We start from the raw sequence: 23,442 nt of genomic DNA on the forward strand, positions 1-23,442 counted from the left end.
CTAATATATGGCAATAGCCTAATTGGACCAATTAATTATTAATAATAATCCAAATGGACGACATCTAAGGTGGACGAAAATAAACATTTCAATGTGCCCTCAACATTTATTGATATTTACTGAATTGAAATATTCGAAATGGAGAAAATAAATGTACACACTCATCTTTATTTCCGTGCTCGGTAAGTTTTAAGCGTCAGTAAATTATCCATTTTTTACTTCGTTTGTCTGATTGTAGTGAAAAATTGGTCACGATTCAAAGTTGGAATAAAACGTGAGATAAATAATAAAATGATGTATTTATGGAAATTTAACAAATTCCAAATTGGTAAATATCCAATTGGACGAAATTAAAATGGAAAAAAAGAATTCAAATGCCGTACAAAAATTGGACAAATCCCAAATGAATATATTTCCAAATAATTAACCGAATGGACGAAGGCAAAATGGATATTTACCAATTTGAACTTGATAAAATATTATAGACGTAACCGGGTTCTTTTTTTAAAATACAGGTCCAAAGGTGGTCTACCGTCAACAACGGAGACACTGGGTCATATTTCCCATTCATTGATCCCCTTCTCCATCAGTTATGTCAGTTTCTAGTTTTTAACCCTTCCACGGCCATATACATTTTGCTGATGAGTCATGTTCTATTTCCGTGTAAAGGCTGTAACTTGTTAGGCCCGTAATAACACCAATAAGGTAAGGAAGGCCGTAACCCCGAGGCCTACTGGCTTGATATGTGGGACGTTAATTTGTCGGGTAGGCAGGGACTCTGATAAATAGACTTGTTAATACGAAGCCATATCTCAGAAGACGAGATAGTGTACAATGAAGGAAAAGATTTCTAGTTTGGAAATTTAAGATTTTTATATAAAAAAAGAGTAAGTGTACATAATATTTTTCAGAAATACTATATTTAAGGGCTTAATTAGTAGTGTAGACCTTATCAGAAAAGATGAGTTCTTGTGCTCTTGAAATGGAATTGAATTCTTATAAATGTGTTAAATGAAATACTTACGTATCATAGACATATGAATATTAGTAGACCTGCCCTAAGTGATTAAAAGCGTATTATCCCCACTCCCCATACCGGTTCCATTGGAGCCGGCTGTGATCGCGTATGGCCTCAAGTGAAATTTGAAAACGTGACGTCATCATTCTTATGCGAACTATGGTCGAGGCATCATCGGTTCATTTTACGAAATAACACAGCAAAATGTTGACTTGTGCTATGAAAACTTGTAAAAATAGATGTGAAAAAGAGAATAAACCCAATTGTCGTATTACATTCCATATATAAGCATTTTTTACTTTATTTTAAGCATATTCACATCGTATAATATGGATCAGTTGTAGAAACATAATATACTATCACATCGAGAAACGTCTGGACGCGAAACACAAAGCTGGTTGGTTGCTGGGAAGTAAATTATGAACATTTATAAAAGTGTCTTAACTAAATACTTAAACGAAATATTCGACTCTGAAAATAGAACCGAATTTTTTTGCCGAATTTGGACTTCGCAAATTTGTTCATAACGTGGCGAGTAATTTGCGCTCCCATGTAAAAATGTCTATTCATTCAAAAGCAGATTTTACTTTTAAGAAGTAAATGGTGATATTATAATGCGAGATGCCTATTTACTGTCAGATTGATTTACTGACGAATCACAGTCAGCTTCACCCCTTTCGTTCTTCAACAGTTGATTTTACCCCTCGCCATTATCTTCTCGTCTATTAATTCCTATGTCTGTGTTACGTATCGTGTAAAATTTTTAAAAAATTATGCATTTTTATTTATTTACTCAGATTGTTAAATAATACAGCGCAATATATTTGGAAGATTATTTTAATTTTCATTTCGTTATGAATATATATATGGGTTTTGCATTAGGGTTGTTTTAAGTTAGGTGTTATAAATTCGTTTCCATTTCTCAAGTTAATGGTATTCCTTTTTTTATTTGCACATTAAAAAAAACTTGCTTAAATATATCTTCGATCGGGATATACCCATAAAGCAGTTTAGGAAGTAATTTATAATGTTTAATTATGTGTGTTTTGAAACCTAACTGAAGTATTTCTGCGGTAATAATATGGACTAGCAGTTAAAAACCCGCTCCGCGGGTTTTTGCTGCTAGGCCCTGCGGGCGGCACTTGGTTGGGCTTCGCCCAGTTTATGTGATACTAACAGTTACATTTAATAGGTAGATATTAGATCATTGGGTAGATAAATAATAGAAAGACATTCCGCACCATTAAACACCCCTCACCCCAACATAAATCTCGTCAATGAGAAAAATGTTTCCTCTTCCATACCACCGAAATGATTTAATTTTTAAATCGAAATTAAATTGCAAAATATTTATATGTAATTCGAAAATAAAAAAATTTCAACATATTACAATATTACATATAACTTTGGTAAATAATATACTCTTACCAAAAGACTGTCAAAGTAATTACATTTTTTTTAAATATATTAAGAATTATTTTATTGGGATAAGTCCTAAAAATCTACATATTTGGGTGAAATAATATTACGCTCTTACCTAACGATTGTCAAAGTAAATACACCAAAACTCTCTTAATTCGCGAAAACCTTACAGGTGGGATAAATTGAGTCATTTTCATTTCAAGGGACACAAAAAACAAAACTTTTTAAGCAAGTACAATTTATTATACTTTTATTTTTTACAATCTACAACATAATATTATACACTTTCATTAGGAAAAAATCTCTTCATAAACAATATTATCCGTATACCAATCAGTCAGAATTTGTATAAATAACGATGACTGCGCTCAAACTGTCCATAAGAAAATACTGGTTCAGGAAGTAACAGTCCACCCCGTTCAAAAGTTTGTCCTTGAGATTTATTTAATTTAATTTGACTGGAAAGTGTTTCCTGCACATATTGAATTATATTGTAACATCCGACAAAGTGTTTTAAATTCTAGGAATGAAATGTACTGTACCTTTTCTGTTCCCTGTAATGATTTTGGCTTGAATTAAGTTACAGCTGAAATTTTTATAGCACCGCTTTTGTGAGATATCACCTCAGGGGCGCTTTCCGTTGAAGTACATCCTCATTGATTGCATAAACATGACTATTTTTAGGGCACAATATGGTACGTTGACTCAACCCTAAGGCATCAGCAGTTGTATGTGTCTCACCGTATATATAGTGAATCTTGACAAATATTTACATTGGGAATAAGCACAGATGACTCTAATGTTCCTTCTACAAAAGGAAGTTTGCCATCTTCCAAGTCCAAAAGCCATTTAGAAAATATATTTTCACTTTCTAAAGCTCTGACATTTGTTTTTAATTGAAAAGTTTTGAAATGGTACCAAAGTGTGCTGCTTTTATGCAAGCGGCAATTAATTGTCCTCGTGAAGCACGTCGACACACTGGAAGGATCTGACGAAAGTCTCCGCCCAAAACAATAACTTTGTTACCAAAGACAGAATCACTTCCCATGATATCACGTATAGTACGCTCAATTACTTCTAAAGCTACACCTGCCATCGGTGCTTCATCCCATATTATAATATCTGCTTCCGTTATAATTTTCCGATTCTTTGATGTGACCTTACATGTTGTATTGTCCTGTAAATTGAGGGGTAAATTAAAAGCAGTATGACACGTTACCCCACCTGGAAGCAAGAGTGCTGCAATGCCTGTCCAAGCGACTGATAAAACTCTTTTACCTTTTCGTCTTAGAGTGTGAATTAAAGTTTAGTAAAGGTATGTTTTCCCTGTTTCGCCTGGGCCATCAATGAAGAAAAATTTATTGTCATCATTTTCATGTGAAAAAAACTTATTCAAAATAGAATTATATGCTTGAAGTTGTACGTCATTGAGTTTGGTAGCCATCAATTCACCTAAAGTGTTTTCAGAAATTACATTAAAATCAGATACTTGTCCAAAACTGCAACTTTCATCAGGTTCAGGTAAGCCCTGCATTCTGCAAGATGAATTCTCCTTCATGAGAATATCCTTTATGTTTAAAAGACAAAGATTAATAGCTGTTTCTTCAGCAACACCATGATGAAAAAAATCTTCAGCCGAAGATCGAAGGGATACATTGTATTAAAATTAAAACAAATAGATGTCTAAGAATTTTAGGCGTCAAATACAATGAAGCCTCCGTCATACTGCGACCATTCTCGTATGTCATCAATGAGCTTCAGTTCACGCGCCGCATCATGAAAAGTAGCTACATAGTAAATTGCCATCAACAGTTCGCAAAGATTCAAAGGATGTAGCTCCAGCCACCTTTATAAGAATCAGCCGTAAATGATACAGTTCTATATTTCTAGGAGAAATTGAAGGTATTCATCCAATGATGTTTCCGCCTCCCCGCTGTCGCCTCGTCCAATTTTTACCAGCTGTAAAGACATAGTTATTTGGTACATCTTGATAGAGAATAGAGCGTCCCTCAATATCTTGAAGATTAAATTGGAACCACGCTGTTAAAGAGGTGTTCCTTGTAGATGCTTCCCTGAGAGCCTGTTCCTCCCGCCCAGAGGGGAGGGAGGAACAGGTTTATTTTGTAGAGACAAAATAAACAGATTGGCTGTCGGGTAAATGTAAAGCCAGAAGTAAAATTGAGTGAGATTGATCATGTATAGATAAATAAATACTATCCAAAGAGGAACAAATTTTAACATTAATATGAGCATCATATTTTTTGCTAAGGAATGCATTATATGGAACAACAAATCGATTGTCGATACGTATATCCCGAATAACGTGATATTCAGAAAAATTATCACGTCTCCTGTAATCTGGGTAGCCTGCGGAATTATTATCAGTAGCATCTTTAAATGATTTGGGGAATTTTTTAGAGCACTTACCGTCTAACATGCAGACTGACCTTCAATTAAGTACGCCACATGGTCCATGAATGTTATTTTTTTAAATAATACGGGTCAAAGCCGAATTCTTCGGATGGGGTAGTTTTGCAGATACGGCATTATCAATATCAGAAGCTGTATACAACTTATCTTCGCTGCAAAGTGTAAACACACCATGTAGATGAGGTAGTCCTCTTTTTTGCTGTTCAATTGTATACACCCAACAAATTACCTTTCCAAAAACATGTTTCTCAGTCATATCATGAATAAATTCCTTGACTTTTAGATGGAAAACCTGGGCTACTATATCAGGCCTGTCCGCGGCCGATTGATAATGTTCCGATTCGGTTGGTATTTCTGGCCATTTGGGATTGCATGTAAAAGTTATGACGACGACAGGACGACCAAATTTACGTACCATAGCCATTGAAACTTGATAAAGTTTATTCACATGGCGTGGTTCACCAGTAAATGAAGATGGAAGAATGACTGTATTACCTGCACATACTCATCTATCAGTGGCTAAATTTCTTACATGGTTTTGCAAACCTTGATAGCATTCCACTCTGAGGTGTCGTTGGTTTTTCCTAATGTAATCTAGGCGACCAGATTCATAAATAATGATAATAGATAAATAATGTAAGCATGAATTAAATACTGTTGAAAAAGTTTACCCGCATAATGGATTGGATTAAATATGTTTCTTCCCACTGCTAATTTACTTGCATAAAACTACATAGCAGTTACAGTATGACATTGAGCAGTACAGAAATCAGCATGATGCTTAAAGCCGGGGGTCCAACCACATTCACCTGATGGAAATAGTAGTGGGAAAACCATAGGATCTAAATGCTTTGATAAAGTTGCCATCCTTTGAAGTCCTTAACATTTTTAGGTTAAACAGCGATATCTATACCCGATGGCAAATTCCCGTCTGTCTGCTACGTATACCATGGCGATATCGTGAGAACTGGTTGGAGCATTTTACCTCTGATGAACGTGTAAATAATAGACGTATATCTCTCACCTGCCCACCCTCAGCCGCAATGCGTATTTCTTCTTCCTCGACAGATTCTTTTAGTTTCTTATACTGATGAGGGCTTATTTGGCGTATTTCACTATCAATTATTTGCATTATATTTTTATAGCAATCGGCATTAGATGGATGACTCATACGCACTCTAACAGCCTCATCAGGATCGTATAGATAAAGCTGAGCATAGGAAGGTATTTCACCTGCAACTTGTATACTTCTGGAAGTGAGATGATAAACCTAACCAGAAATTTTTAAACAATATGGACCATTACCTGGGATATTAGCTATTTGCGCTTCAAATGAGGCAAATCTATTAGCACTTTTTTTTTTTTTTTTTTTTTTTTTTTTTTTTTTTTTTTTTTTTTTTTTTTTTTTTTTTTAGCACTCTTGTATTGACAAATAAAATTCCTAAAGTTTTTAGATTGACTACAATCTCCTGTCAATAATTCGGTGCTGGATAATAAGCTAAAATTTGTGGTATTATTTTTCCAGTATGACAGCAAGAATGTAACAGTTTACCTTTTTATATGACACTCTTTTGATATGACGCCGAAATAATTCTGTTCTAGAAGCACATAATTAGGATTATTGAGCACACTTCAAGAATACACTACTATCGCTTCGCTTGGTAAATTTCCCTCTCATTCGAACATTCCGAAATTCGAACAATTCTGGTAAAATATTGTCCACATTCCTTTTAGCCATAGTAATTAAATTGAAATAATAATCTGAAAACAAAATATTTCTTTTTAGCGATTCACAGGTAGTTTGTAAACAAATTTCTTGGTTATCACGTCAATAATTCTATAATTATCACATATGACACATATCAAACATTGACAGCGCATGGTGACGCATGGGGTCGGTGTTGTAATATCAAAAAATAATTAATTACGTATGTATCGAGTGGAACTGGTTATTTTAGCAGCCGGCTTTTTAATGGTGGATTTAAATATATTATATTTATAATTATATATTTGTGTATATATATATCTAACTTTAAAAAATTACACTGACATTGTACATTGCTTGACACTAACTGGCTATAAAGGCTTTTTGCATTGATTGGAAATCGATATACGCTGGCAGCACTGAACAATGTGTCTTTCGCGTGAATAATGATAAACGTCAAATTTCAATACGTAATTGTGGATAATTTTTACTGTAATGTAATTAATCCAATGGATTGTGAACTTTCTAAAACATATTTTCTTCGATATTATCCAAAAATTATATGAGCGTCGTGTCTTAATATTCAAATCGTGTCATAATTTTCAAAACGTGTTAATTTTCAAGTTAGCGGAATTTAACCGAAACAGACAATTTAAATTTGACCAATCAGAGGGCCTACACCGTCCAGACGTTGGAGTATTAATACTATCAGATTCTAGATATACTAAGCACCAATATCTTTGCTGCAGTAATTGACTTTTTCTTATTATGAAAATAAGATGCTTTGTATACTTTACCTCCCATCTTAGTGCAGTTGGCAATAAGGAAATCCACTGAAAAATATTATGACTTAAAAATATATTCATATAGATCAACAAACAAATTTTATTTGATTAATTTGTGTTATTTCACAATTAATTAATTAAAATAATATATAGTATATTTGCGGCACGTTCCAGAGTGGAAGATACTACCAGTATCGCCCTGGTGTAAGACCACCATTCAGAATTGAAACGTTGCTCCAAATGGCTTTAGCCGTGTTTAGTGACTAGATCTGAATAGCCAGGTACTTCCCCACCTTCCTCTTTCCCTTCCCCACTTACCTTCAGCCTCACAACATTGAATCTTCTGTTGACATGTTCTGAACCGATGAAAATATTTTAAATTTTTTTATTTCGTTTTTGTTCTTTCGATGTTGATTTGATATAATTGAATGATAGTGACGATCAATGAACAAATGATCGATGGTGATGAAATATGCAGTTCCAAATGAGAACATTGCGAAACGTTTGATTGGAAAAAAGATAAGAAGAATTGCAGCACTGGAAGCAAGCTCTTGATGGTTGTATTGTTCATAATCTTTGAAATGAAGGACTATATTGGAAGTGCTTAATATCATTTTAGTACTTCTTCGTTTTGGTGTGGCTGTAGTTAACTCTTATAAATTAAATCGTGATTGTGTTGTGGTTGTACTCACTATATTGTATTGTGTGTAAGTGATTGGTCAGCCTATTTTCCTTATTTCAGCTCCTTGTGTCAATTATTACACATACTATTACCGAATTTCAATAAACACCATTTAATTTCGTATCCTTTTAACTCATTTAGAGTTCACAATTCATGTGAAGGTGTAATTTAGATGCAACAACTGTGAAAAAACTACATTATGTTAACTTTGATTTGTCTCTGTATCTCATTCCATTGCAGAGTTCCCAAATGTTCACAATTATCCTACGAGAAGACGCAGAGATTTTAGGCTTCCCAAAACTTAACTTTCATGCACACAAAACAGCGTGTTTTATAAAGAGCAAAAACTTTATAATAACCCACCAAATGTCATAAGGGAAGCCCCAAGCCTTAGCACTTTTCGTAGAACATGTGCTTTATATGTAAAAAATATTTTTTGATTATTGAACATACTCACCAATATTATTTTAGTCACCTATATATCTTATATAATGTAATTTTGTGTATTTATCTTTTTCTCTTAAAATGTAACTGTTATTTTTTGTATTTTTTATATTTTCCTACTAGATGTATGAAAAAATTTGCTCTATAATATTTTCCTACTAGATGTATGAAAAAGTCTTCTTCGGGCGTCCCCGAGTTCTTTTACCATCCTAAACACTCTCTAATACTCCTGAAACTAACAAACTTAATTTTCAGATAAATCGGTCCAGTAGTTTTTGAGTCTTATTAACAAAGAAACATTCATTTTTGTATAAATACTAGTGGGCCCAGGCAGACGTTGTCCTGGAACAGACCGCCTTCTACGTAGACCGCATTTTATAAAATATAGACCTCAATTTATGTAGTCTGCCTTTTATCTGTTGTCGCTGTTATTGGATATTGTATGAATTTGATAAACATAGAATATATGCGCAAGTCACATCATATTATTGTTTTTGCGCTTCATTTGATAACGATCATTTCAGCAGATTGTGATTATTGTTCGGTACGATAAAAAATAAGTAAAATGCCACCAGTACAGTTTTATATACTCTTAAAACTGCCTTGAAGTATGTCTTTCACAGTTTAACAGATTGCCGTACGAATACGATCAAAGAAAACGCTTTCGATTTACAATTTTTTATTTTTTTTTTATTTATCTCATATTCAATAATAAATAAATATTATAAATGAGGTAAATAAAGATTGATTGTTAAGTCTAAACAATGTTGTTGTTTTAAATTATAGCAATGAATTTTAATTTAATGTAGTGTAATTTGCTAAACAATATTTTTTTGTCCATCCGTCATTTGCCAATATGAATACATAAAGCTTACACAACTCCTTAAAATCGCATTCAAAATATTGAGGGTGGGGAAGTTAACGTTTGTTGTTGTATTAATTTATGGATTATAAAGCTGAACAAAAATAAATAGAAATTCGTTGATAAAATTTTAAAACAAAACTTATCGCGAAACATTTACAAAATTTAATTGAAATCGGCTGGGCGGTTTCGGAGATTAGCGTGTACGAATATAGTGACAGGTTATTTTTATCCATTTCGATATCGATAGAAGATAGATAATGTATAATACCTTTGTAAACATCTTTATCAATATACTCGAGACACATTTTGGTCTCTGTGTACATTGTAGCGGAACCTTCATACAACTACTGTATGTACGGCAGAATTCCTACGGCAAAACCCCATTACTGGGGTTTGCGTAATTCTGGATAAATCCTTTAATACATGTCCCGGAGAGAAAAGAATCCTATTGGTGCTATTATCGAATTGCTTGATTATTGGAAAAGCAGTATTTATCTGAACCGTTGTTTGGGGTTTGCCAATATCGTAATTTAATTAAAGTTTGTTATAATACAATAAAGCCTCATGTATAACCGCATAATATTCGAATAAATATTTTTTTTATCGTAAATACCGCAGAGGAGTCCCAACTGCTTCCAACCGCAAGCAGCCAGTGAGACTAGACGTAGAAAATTCACTGATATTATTAATTTATTGAAAACCTGGTCAAATTATTCTTTTTTCTGTTAAAAACGGGACTAGAGGCCTATAACGAATGAATTGACAATTTTCATAACAGACCATCAGTAAAAATAATTTATTCGGACAAGGCGATATATTGATTTATTACGTTGCACATGTGTTCAGATATATTTTGAATGACTCATATTTTATTAGGAAATGGTCAAGCAGTTACATTTTTAACTGTATCTTCATAAAAAGCCATACTCATTTTTCTCCGGCTGAAGATAATTGGGATGGTAAGGATATAGGGAATAAGAAGGTGGGGATGTATCCGGTTATTCTAGATCTGGTCACCAAACACAATTAAAACCATTTCAAGCAACGTTTCAATTCTGAATAGAGGTCTTACACCAGGGCGATACTGAAAGTATCTTCCACTCTGCAACATGCCGTAAATATCCCATAGATTATTATTACTAAATTAGGAAATAATACAAATTAATATTTTTTGCGCACGCTGGGATTAGAACCGTGATTGAGTTTTCTGATGTAAATTTAAGCAGATGACTAACAAATGGATCTCAAGATTTGAGTACGTCCGAAGAAGACAAGGTATTCTCTTTTTTTTAGATCGGACAGGTTGGTAGCTAATGGACAAACTCGTCAGTTTCCCTCTAAGGCGTCGAGGGTTCTATCGCATGCAAATCTTTCGGAAATATTCAGGACTTCACCATTACGCAACCAAAATCATTCACTCTTATTGATGGGATGAGTTGTTGGCCTTCAAATATTGTCGATATTATGAAAAAGGCAATATTTGCCTTAGAAAAATCTTACAATTTGGTCTGATAAGTGTCAGTATAAAAGACAAAACATGTGAAGTTGACCTCAGTGGTCGCAAGGCAAGGCTCTCGACTAGCAAGCTGGAAGTCAAGGATTCAAATCCAGAGGATTGCAAGTAAATTTTATGTATTTAATTTGTGTTACATCGCCATTTTACTAATTAAAAATAATATATTAAATAAAATAAAAATTATAACTAAAAAGTTGCTTGAAATAGCTTTGGCCATGTTTACTCTTTCCCACCTCGTCCTCCCATTACCTTCAGCCTCACAACGTACTGGATGCCGTAGATTCACTGGCTCTAGACGGGTGGCAGTTGGGGCTCTTGTGAGGTTTCACATAAAAAATAAATTGAAGCATGGAGAGAATCTTCCCCTGCTCGCAGTATATTCGTTTTTTTGGCAATTTTTCAACCCTCTTCTAAAAAGTCCTATTCATAAGATATAATAATAAATAAATATTAAACATACTTTTTGATAAACATTGTGTAAGTTATGACAGCAAAAGTTGCACAGCGATAAAAAGTAAAGATCTTTAAAGCAGTTTTTTATGAAACTGTGTAATTCAAGTTGGTGTTTCCATGTCAAATAAAAACTCAGCGAACAGGAAGACATCGCATAATGTCGGCGCAAGCTGCAAAAAGACCGTAGAAACAGAAAAAAATTCCTGAACAAGTGTTGGAATGCACAAAACGACAATTGTCACGTGAAATGAACAATTTACACACGAAGTTAACGATCAACCCCAAAGACTAAAAAAATAGACAGTGTAGGAAATATTACACTTATTTTTAATATTATTTGTAATGGACGTCAATAAAATGTAATTATTGAACATTATTTAAAGCCTGAATATTTGTTGTTAGCGTAAAAGATTACGGAAGGGTCTGTTTGCGGCTATTAAAATTCCACTCATTTGTTCTTATTATCCTACAAATTTTGTATTATAAAATCTTTATTGTCCAACTTACTGCTATAAAATATTGCTAATTTATTAAGAATCTCTTCAAATTATTCGTAATATGGTTAAAAACGGGGTTCGTGTGTAATTCGTAATATGGGTTATTTGCATTTTGTCATTTTATATTATCAGGAAAAAAGCAGGTGCATGTACACGTGTTCCGATATATCATAGTGTAAAAAGTTAACTATGAAACGGGGTGCAATTCCGTTTTAACAGGATTTTTATAAATCAGCAATACTCATTTAAGATGTTGGTCGGGAGAAATAATTGCCAACTGCCAACAGACCTGTCTTTATATTGATATTATTAAAATGTTAATAAATAATAATTAATTTTTTTTTATTAAGTACTGTTACCAACTCTGTACAGTTTATGTTAAGTATGCTATGTTATGTTAATTTTAGGTTTATTTAAAACTCATACTAAAATTACACGTTTCCCATAGAAATAATGTTTAATGTCAATACCCAATTATAGAAAAATCACGGATAATAATTAATGAAAATCTTAGAAGGGACCTACATATCTTACAAAACTTATAAAAACTTACAAAACTTATGTATTTCTTTAAAAATCTAAGTAATGTGGTAAATAATAAGGACATGCTACGCATTATTTCATTCTCGTATTGAATATGGTATTATAGAATGGGGATATGCTGTATCTAAGTATATTTATTGTTTTGGTGTTTAATTCGCAGAACTCCATTTCATTTTTTAAAATAAATTTAAAATAAATCAAATTTAATAATGTTATAATAATTATTAAGTTCTGCAAGTATTTCTTTTATTTTTACAGTTTTTAATGTGACAGCTGTTTCGGCTTTTGAGGCCATTATCAAACTGTGGATATGTCCGTCCGTGTAAGTCGTCGCCGTGTGGAAATATCCACAGTTTGATAATGGCCTCAAAAGCCGAAACAGCTGTCACATTAAAAACTGTAAAAATAACAGAAATACTTGCAGAACTTAATAATTATTATAACATTATTAAATTTGATTAATTTTAAATTTATTTAAAAAAATGTATCTAAGTATATAAATAACCTAAATACAATTCAAAAAGGAATCGTAAAGACCACACTGAAAGCACCAATAAGAACGCCTTTCATCGAAATTTTCAATAGTTTTGATGTACCAAATGTACAACAAATATATGCTAAAAATATACTATTGAAACTATTAAAAAATATCGAATCTTCTACAATACCGCGTATTCATCAAACAAGGTCAAATCACAATGACATAAAAAATATTCCACGTCATAAAACAACATTCGGATAAAGAAATTATATTTATTTTGCGATGAAACTCCACAAGGTCCTTCCCCCTGATATCAACCGAATAGAAAATTTGAATGATTACAAATCAATAAAAAAATCTGACTGAAAGAGATTCATGAAAACACTGAAAACATCAAAAACCACATAGAAAACTAATAAAACAGAAATTAATAACTTTAGTTCCACTCAGCACAGGTCACCCTAGTGAGGAGGACTAAGAAATAAAATTTACTTATATTCAATATCATCTTGTGTATGTACGAGGTTTAAATAGCCGCTTTAATGAAAAAGTAATTAAATTGAAAAATAAAAAATAAAAATTTATGTTCCGTTATGTTATGTTTATGTTGTATAATCATCTGTATATTTATATTCTGTCATGTGCTGAATTTGTTAATAAGAAAAAATGTTAATTGTGTATGACCAAAATCCCCATAGTAGGTGAAAGGCAAAATAAATAAAATAAAATATGGTTTATATATATGTATGGTATAAATAAATAAACTAGTTTAAAAAAATCAATATTAATAAAAAGACGTTACCATTTGGACGATGTTTACTAGAAAGTATTTTGACAGAAAAAACAATTTTTTTCTTGTGTCACTATATGCCACAATTATATTTATTTAACACACACACGAATATTTTAATTATTAAGGTAAGGAGCTAGATAAACTAAAATCAGAACATAATTTTATTAAAGTATCGTGATAATAAAATGTTATTGTGAAAGAGAAAATAAAATCACGTCTTTGAAAGAGAGATTTTTATCATATATCTTTTCAGTGGCCTCGGTGAAATTCGTTCCATAAATTTTTGATCCTTCAGTAGTACAGTGTTAATCCTTTCCTGAAAACTCACCCACAGCTTAGGGGTGGCTAGAGGTTGCACGAACAAATGCACTTTGCGGTGAGGGATGTAATTGCAGTGAAAAATGTAAATGCAGTATTTAATGACCGCGCTAAATAAAATTTTTAAACAAGATTTCTGTTTTTGATGCTGGAACACGATATTTGTACAATGAGAAAATGAGTTGGAATTATGCGACCGTATTATTTAATATCTTTAGGAAAATTATTATGTTAAAAAATTAATTAACTAACTTGTAAGTGAGTGAATCATACAGCTATTTTATGAAGAAATTACTGGTTTAAATACTATTTTATACAATGTTTGAGTGGTTAATATAATATTACTGAAGTTACTCGCGATATTTTGCAGGGAATTTTTTTTAGGATTTTCGTTTTCAAGGATTTAAAAAAAAACATTATCGTTTTTATTCCTGGAATAACTTAAAGTAAAGCTTCATTTAAATTTAAGTTTTGTAAAGCAACTAGCCTATAATGATATAATGACAGAACTTGAACAGGACTTTCACAGAACCCGGAAATGAACGTTGAAATTTGATGAATTGTTCAAATTCTCCGAAACAACCCGTCCTTAGAGTAAGACCTATTTTTTTAAATCATTGAAGACAATATTAGAGATTCTCAAAAGTTTTTTATGCATAGCACAAAGGTAACAAATTATAATTGAATAAGATATTACTACTAAACCTAAACGAAACGTGAAACAGAAAAAGACAAACACAAATAACAGTCAAAACTAGGAATCCAACCCAGGATTTCTTGTATTATAAGGACAGACGTCTTAAACCACTAATATTTAATAATGCCTTAATTAATAATAGCCTGAAATATACAAATTTAAAAAAATATTCTGAGAAAATCAATACGATAATATAGAAAAAACATCTAGGAATTAAACCCAACCTTGCAGGGGCTCTGCTCTACCACTGAGCTATTCCGACACCATTTAACTGTATCATACGATTAAGAACTACCAACATTATCTTTCTTTTTCTTAGAGCTCTCTGATTTTTTCGTTTGAGAATTGTTTAACATTGTCCAAACTGATTATGGATATTAATTTTATTTCTAATTAAGAGTTAATTTATTATCACGCTACCTACTGCTTTATTGTAATTGTGACGTTTACGGGAAGATTGCAGCTACTATCAAACGCGCGCCCAGCATATGTCACATGAGGTAACCGGATAAATCATCACATGTTTAAAAAGTTATATAAAGTCATGAAAAGTGATGAAACAAAAACTTTATTAACTGGATTATGTAGGTTAGGTTAAAAAATTTTTTTTTTCATCGTTGCTAATGACTTTATATCACTTTTTTTAAAGTGTGTTGAATTGTCACTGTGTTGAGTTATCATGGAACCGTCACACGAGAACGGGTCGCTTCAACCACTCGTTCTTGAGTTCAACAGCTCAGTTGTGTAACTATTTGCCGGCCTCTATGTTTCCTCCCTTCTACAACATGGGTCTCTTCGTGGAGAGGATGTTCAAATGTTCACTCCTTCCTCTCCACAAAAACACCCTCGATAAATCCTGAGAAATCTCATGAAGGAAAAGGCTCTTAAAATTTGTATTGGCGGCTTATTCTACTTCATGCCACACAATTTCTAAGAAGCTACGTCGTAAAAAAAGCACCAAGGTCTTTAATATATCCTTTTATACTTAAATACTGTAATAAAGTGTCAATTTCCTCGTAAAGGCTAAGTTAATGAAAAAAATAAATTAACAACTTAACTGCGAAATGGTATTTTACAAGGCAGAAATGCGTTTTCACTCCACAAAATATACTCAATAATAATATATACCGACCAACCGCCTGTTAGCAGTCAAAACGTCCGTAATATAATTCTCCAATTTCATTTAAGGCTTACCTTTTAACCGCCAACCATCCTGCTACTTGACATCTGTCATCGGATGTCAACGGCAGCCTCCAGAGTGCATTTATCACCGCGCTATATGCACCGCTGCAGTAATGGACCGTCACCATTGTTAGCTGCAGCTTGCAGAGGGACACAATGCTGCTATAAGTATGACACTCAATCGCACTAAATTGCACTCTAATGACGTTTTCATGACAATTTAAGCACAAATTATCAAAACTCAACCACAGATTCATTCAAAAGATTCTGCGCAATTTAACACTGGAATTAAATTTAGGTAAACGGGTTGTGCATTATTTTTTACAGTTTTTTTGTTGTGTAGAGGTTGGATTACAGCACAATGCAGTTATAATTAAATAATTCTATTGCACTCTGGTAAAGTTCTCATAATAATTTAAGCACAACATAATGATTATATAACACATGATTATAAGAAGAACACAATTAAAAGAGATTCTACGCAATTTAGCACTGATATTATATATTGTTATTTGTTTAAAAAACCATTACTTTCTTCTTTTTTTTCAGATTTTGGGTTGTGTGCTTTAGGTAATAACTTAATGGAAATATTTCAAAATCAAAGTATGTATCACGTACAAGAGAGTTAAACCGAAAATCATTTTTATTTACATTGATTATTTTATTTTGCTTAATTATTTATATTACAATTAGTTTTACACAACAAATATTTTTTAAATACATTATAACACGTTTGATATGAATTTTCCAGCATGTTCTAAATCCGGTTAGTGTCAAATTATTGAGAGTTATTTTGTTAATATTATACTTCTATAATTATCTTATTTATTAACGAATATATTTACCTTCAAGTAGCGCTTTTCACAAAATTGATAAATAAAAAATCAATCGTTTTTTTTTTATTATCATTTTAAATAACAGACACCAAATATTTATTATAAGTTTAGATATATTTACTATAGATAGAAGATTTATTTTATCTTAACCACTCAGTTTATCAAAAGATAGTTAAAAATTGATTATATTTTTAGTCATTCAATGATCTCCGTTTTTTCGTCGGCTACTCTAGTCTGATCTATGTTCTATGTCTTTGTACACTGTGTTCCCTCATTTGCTTATGCTAGTCGTTGATAGGTGATGAGTTCCATAGATTATGATGCAATGCAGGTGGAGTCAACGCATTTGAGGGCAGGTTCGCAGGTTCCACTAAATCCACCGCAGTTTTCGCCGAGGGTTCGAGCGCAGACTTTGCAACACCTGGAACAAAGAAATGCGTACTTTAGAAAAGGACCATGATACATAATATATGCATTTGCTTTTGATACAAATACATAATAAACGAAGACGAAAAAAACGAAGACATGAATAAGGTAATATGAAGCATCCGCAATACACGTGTGTGAAATTTTATAAATATATTTCAGTATTCCGCACACGATTGCATTGGCAATTAATTCGAGACGTAAATCACATCTCTTTTTTATTTATTATTTTTTTTTTAACATAATTTTGTTTCTTATTTTTTTACATTTTACATTTTCAGTATTTTTGATTGATGGATCTAGTGAATTTGTCAGGAATGTTCGTTAGTAGATCAAGTGTATTTTTGTGAGCATAAATAAGTATGGTTTTAGCATAGAGTTGTTTGAAGTGACATGATCTTTAGATTATTAAAAGTATGGTCAGAGCAAGTTCTGATTGGTACTTTGAGTAGTATTTTCTAGCTGGCTTTTTGCGTTATAATTAGGGGATTTAACGTGGCGTTATTTGCACTTGCCCATCTAATTATTCCATATTCTAATAAAGATTGACATATGGCCATGTAGATTTTATTTAGTTTTTTTTGTCAAGAACATTTTATATTGTTTTAAAAAAGTATGTAAGTTTTTTTAAATCATCACATCATACTTCTTCTTCTAATGCCAGAAAATAAACGGACTCCTACAAGCAGCTAATGTCGACTGCGTCTCATAGAAAAAAGCACTACAAAATAACACCATAGTCCACAATCGACTGCTTGTAGCAAAATAACACGACAGTCCATAATTGACTGCTTGTAGCAAAATAACACGACAGTCGATAATCGACTGCTTGTAGCAAAATAACACGACAGTCCATAATCGACTGCTTGTAGCAAAATAAACAATTAATAAATACTTAATAGTTCATTTAGAATGCATACTCATCGCCATCAGTAAATTAATGTTCATAATTAATTCGAAACATCATTTTTTTATATTAACTCCACACAGGAGGCCCTGAAGAAAATAATTTCCCTCAGGGCCTATGTCATCTTTGGGGATACTGTGTGGAGGGTCTTTTTGTGGAGAGGAAGGAGTGAACATGGGTCTTGAAGAGTCCCATATTGTAGGAGGGAGGAAACACAGAGGCCGGCAGTTCGTTCCATAGCCGAGCTGTTGAACTTAAGAACGAATCGTAGAAGCGACCCGTTCTCATGTGACAAATGTCAACTGTGTGCAAATGTTGGGCGCGCGTTTGACGTGTGTCCCGACTACGCACCGGTGCCGAAGGGATCAATGACGCTAGTTCCTCAGAGCATCTTCCATTGTAATACCGATAGAACAAGAGCATACCTACCTGACGACTGTGCTCTAAAGATTGCAGTCCGTTTGTTAAGATTGGGAAATCTACCAAACGGACCGCCCGTTTTTGCACAGACTCAAGGGTTTTTTTCAGGTATTTAGGGGCTCCGGACCAGAGATGGCTGCCAAATTCGTCAGTAGGGCGCACTAATATTTGAATATTTGAGTGTTTTTAAATCCGATGTTATGTTTATACCGATCACTCGAAGCGAATTAATATGTGTATCTAGGACATAACATAGTATTTATCAATACATCAATAATTCGTAGCATAATTGTTTGATAGTGTTCAGTCATGGTTGTTTTGCATTATCTCATGAATAACTAATACAGTAACTACATACATTTGGGAAGTATGTAGGTAACTAACTAACCTAGTAACCATCAAGTCCCGAGGGGTGGGCAGAGAGGACAGACCGCCAAATAACTCGGTTTTTGCACACACTTCTTGCTTCTTTCACATTCATCCATCGTCTAAAAATACTCTTCTGTTATTCTGACTCCTCACGTGGCCCGATTCAAGTATTTGGATCGCTGGATCGTGCAATGTCTTCCAAGGACGTCACCGACTTCTTCTAGAATTCACAATCGCATCATATATTCTCCTTACACCCGATTCTTCGTTAATTCGTACTATTTGACGGCCTCCGTGGTCGAGGGGTAAGGCTCTTGACTAGCAAGGCGAAGGTTGCGGGTTCAAATCCCGGCGTGCGCAAGAAAATGTTATTTGACTAATTTGTGTTATTTTACAATTTAGTATATATTATTTTGAATTATTTTGCGGCACATTCCAGAGTGGAAGATAATCTCAGTATCACCCTAGTGTATAAACACCTTATTGCTTGAAATGGCTTAAATAATAATAATAATAATATTGGGTTGATTTTTGTAGCGCCGTTTGTATGCAAAATCACCTCGGGGGCAACCACCGGTTCGTCGATCACTAATCCAAAGCTATATATACAATGCTTTTGATTGATGAACGTGATGCTAGAATTGATGTTATTATTATTATTTATTTATATTTTATGTAGGCAGATAATATTTAGGCAGGCAGGCTTTAGCCGTGTTGGGTGACCAGATCTGAACAGCCAGGTACACCCCCGCCTTCCTTTTCCCCATCTCCTTTCCCTCCTAACTACCTATAGCCTCACAATATCCTCCAATTAATTCTTAATCTTACTAATTACGCTTACATCAGCCATGCATTCTTTGCAAATCTCCACATTTTTCACACGATCATACTTGGTTCTACCCCACATACGCCTCAGGGACCTCATTTCCAGTGATTAACTTATTTCTATTACGCCCCTCAAGTAACTTATCAAAAGCTAAAGAAATACTCTCAAAAAAACTCTATAATGCAATATGATTTTATGGGAATACTCATAAATGCCTATTCATAAGAATACAGTTATTTTCTGCTTTTTCCCAACGCATATTCAATAATAAACAAAAACGTGTTTCCAGAAAAAATCTCCTTTTTCCGAATAAGACAAAATCGAAAATAAAGCATCGTGCTTTTCTGGAAAAGCTTAAAATAATATCATATACTCAGAATCTCGGTTCAGGGGAGTATTTTCAATAATAAAACAAATATTTATTTATTTCTTTTATTTTACAGAAACAAACAGTATATTGGTTACAGTGATGAAACAATTGAGAGATATTAAATATTTCAAAATGGTACGTATGATATATTTTCTTGTTATGTCTCATATGTAGTACCTATGTATATTCAGTATTTATCGGGCGACGTGTGCGCATTGAACAGTTTATAATATTATTGACCCTATTCTACTTTTAAATTTAGGCAGTGAATCCGGAAATAAGTCGATGTCTGAATTTATGCAAATATTATTGTATGTATGAAGAGCACGGTTAATTGTTGAATTAGAATCGGAATTTGTTTTGTATTTAAGCGCGGAACAGCGCTGTGTGTCAATATTTATGTGTTTTTATATTTCAATGTTGTTTTTGTATCCCACTAAATAATGTACTATGGTGTAAGATGCAGCGATACTATTCAGCTAATAATGTTTATTATTTCATTCTTACTTATTATTCTGTGAAAATCACATTAGAAGTAATAACTTGCAAATTCTCCCCTTAATTTTTAACCATAAATATTTGCTAGAGACGTTTTATAAACGCTGATTATTGTATGGCAGCATACAATAATTAGCATGTAATTTAATTAAAAATAATATAAAGTATATTTGCGGTACATTCCAGAGTGGAAGATAATCTCAGTTTTGCCCTGGTATAAGACCACCATTTAGAACTGAAATTTTGCTTGTAATGGTTTTGGCCGTGTTTGGTGACTATATCTGAATAGCCAGATACTTTCCCATCTTCCTCTTCCCCGTCTCCTTTCCTTACCACTACCTTTAGCCTCGCAACACATCCCAATTGGTGATGCCAGTCTCACTGGCTCCAGACGGTTGGGACGTAAAAAAACTAAACTAATTATTTGTCGTCTCGGGATTGGTACCTACCTCTGGTACCGGAGACAAGAATTTATTTATCTGTTTTGAAGTGAAACTTCTTTACGCGCGTCATGCAATTTCGAGGACCGGAGTAAAACCGACTCATGACCGAAACGAAAATGCGGGTACCCCCACCACCGATTAAAGTTCATTTGATCTAGTCAAAGTTTTGAAGTAACATATAAATGCTTCTTAGCTCATCCCGACAACTGGCTTTGGTGGTGTAATGGTCAGCATAGTTGCCTTCCAAGCAGTTGATCCGAGTTCGATTCTCGGCCATCGCACATTATTTTTTTGTTTTTAACGCCTTTTTCATTCAATATCTTATTTTTTAGTAGGTCAGAACATTTTTTAAAAGAAAATAATATTGCAAAATAATAAAAACACTTATCTCACTGTGATAAAACATTACTCCGCTAGAGCGCGCTTTGCGTTATTGTGTTGGATTAAAATTATTATCTAATCCGTATATTATGATAATTGTATTACATTTATTTAATTAATTTATTTATTTTGATAATATGTAATAATTTACAGAAAAAAAAATTAAAACTATCTCCCTCTGATAAAATATCCGTTCGCTAGAGCGCACTACGCGATCTTGTGTGGGATTCTATTTCTGTACATTGTACATTATTTTTAAAAATATATTATATTTTGGGTGTGATGTAGGTAACATTATAAAACATAACAAGCTCTCATATTTTCAGAACCTACATAATATAATCAATTTATGCGGCTTTGCTTACAGTTGGTGCTCAGCGTGGTTGGCTTTCAATCAGTTAAGCGAGGTTCGATTCTCGGCTGTGGCATTTTTGAAGTGAAACCTTGTTGAGGTGGGGGAGCCGCTCACGAACGTTCTCTCTCTTCTCTTCTTTCCTCTCTCTCAGACACCAGCGAACTGCGCCACGCCAAGCATCAGCTGAAACTAGAAGTTTCACTTCTGTCTTGCGTAGGCTTGACACACCCACTTTTTGTTTTATTTTTATTTACATACATTTGTTAACATGTAATTGTTGGGTTATATAATATAATGTGTATTTGTTGGGTTAGCTGGAAGAAATAGGATGTAACCTATAAGCTATACATTTGTACTTTTTTGTTCAATGAATATTTTTTTGAATTTTGAATTTTTACCATTCAGCAATAATTGTCGAATTATTATTTAATATTGTCTCTAAACAATATGACTTCGATATCTTTTAGACAATTCCAGTTCTGCTGATTGTTACGGGTTGCAGTCTGCCCAGAGTTAAAAGTTCCCTAATGATAACCAACCTCCGATAGGAGAGGTCACCAGAAGAATAAGACGATAGAGAGAGAGTCCGCTCCTCCTTTCGCAGTTTTCATTTTGTATCTAGAATAATAATATCCTAAAACCATTCCCAGCAACCAGGGCAGCAGATGTACAGGAGGATGTTTATTGAAGGTTTCGTTGCGCCGTACATTGTGTTTGCGCAGAGGAAATTACATGTTATTATTTTTCCAAGTAAAAATATCAAAACATAATATTTCGGGCTCTCATTTGGCAACGCGGCCAGATATTGAAAGGAAACCAATCGCGTGCTGATAAGAAATTTTTACATTCTGTCGAACGTCAATAATTTGTAATAATATTATGATATTTTCTATTATTGCAAGATTTCAAAACATGAAAAAAACCTAAATTTCATTCATTTCCCATAAGTGAAATTTCTTCTTCAAATATACAAATAATGTGATGTCTTTATTATTATTTACATTATTTTAGATACGTTTTAGCAACCTACATTACATCTAATGTAACGAATATATAATATTTTTATTTTTATAACATTTTTACAACCTACATTTGTATCTCAAAATACATGTTAAAACCATATTAATAAAATTACTTGTAAATAACTACAATAATGTATTTTACAATCCTCTTCCAAAAACGAGCTAACGCTTCCATGGAAGAGTAGTATTCAAATCTAACAATATATACAAACACGATGTCAATACTATGATATAACAATATTTATAGGAATATCTTAGGGATAATAACTTCCTCTGCTTCCTTTTCCTAAAAAGACACTCCACACAGCATCCTCAAATATGATATAGGCCCTGCGGAAAATAATTTGTTCTCAGGGCCCTCCTGTGTGGAGCTAATGTAAATATTTCATTCTCCAAAAAAAGGATTTTCTACACATTCTAAATATGTAGTTAAGAATAGCTTGCCGCAATCATTTTTAGATACATGGGTAAATATGTATATATAGATCGGAGATTATTATTTTTAGATACATGTGTACATAATATATATAGATCGGTGAGTATTATTATTAGATACATGGGTAAATATGTATATATAGATCGGAGATTATTATTTTTAGATACATGTGTACATAATATATATAGATCGGAGAGTATTATTATTAGATACATTGGTAAATATGTATATTTAGATCGGAGAGTATTATTTTTAGATACATGAGTACATAATATGTAGAGATCGGAGAGTATTATTATTAGATACATGAGTACATATGTAT

The 23,442-nt window shown here is 33.0% G+C and overlaps 1 protein-coding gene across 1 annotated transcript in view; it reads right to left on the reverse strand.

Moving 5' to 3' along the window:
• Nucleotides 1-16,289: 16,289 nt before the first annotated feature.
• Nucleotides 16,290-23,442, reverse strand: part of cmpy (crimpy) — a 429,354-nt gene continuing 422,201 nt past the window's right edge. The window contains exon 4 of the mRNA XM_089639813.1: nucleotides 16,290-17,088. Within this exon, the coding sequence (XP_089495939.1) occupies nucleotides 16,983-17,088 (106 nt within the window). The 3' untranslated portion in view covers nucleotides 16,290-16,982. The remainder of the gene's footprint in view (nucleotides 17,089-23,442) is intronic.

The sequence above is a fragment of the Hesperophylax consimilis genome, chromosome 14 (assembly GCF_061612785.1).
Source record: "Hesperophylax consimilis isolate HC1 chromosome 14, BYU_Hcon_1.0, whole genome shotgun sequence".
NCBI classification, from domain to species: Eukaryota; Metazoa; Arthropoda; class Insecta; order Trichoptera; family Limnephilidae; genus Hesperophylax; species Hesperophylax consimilis.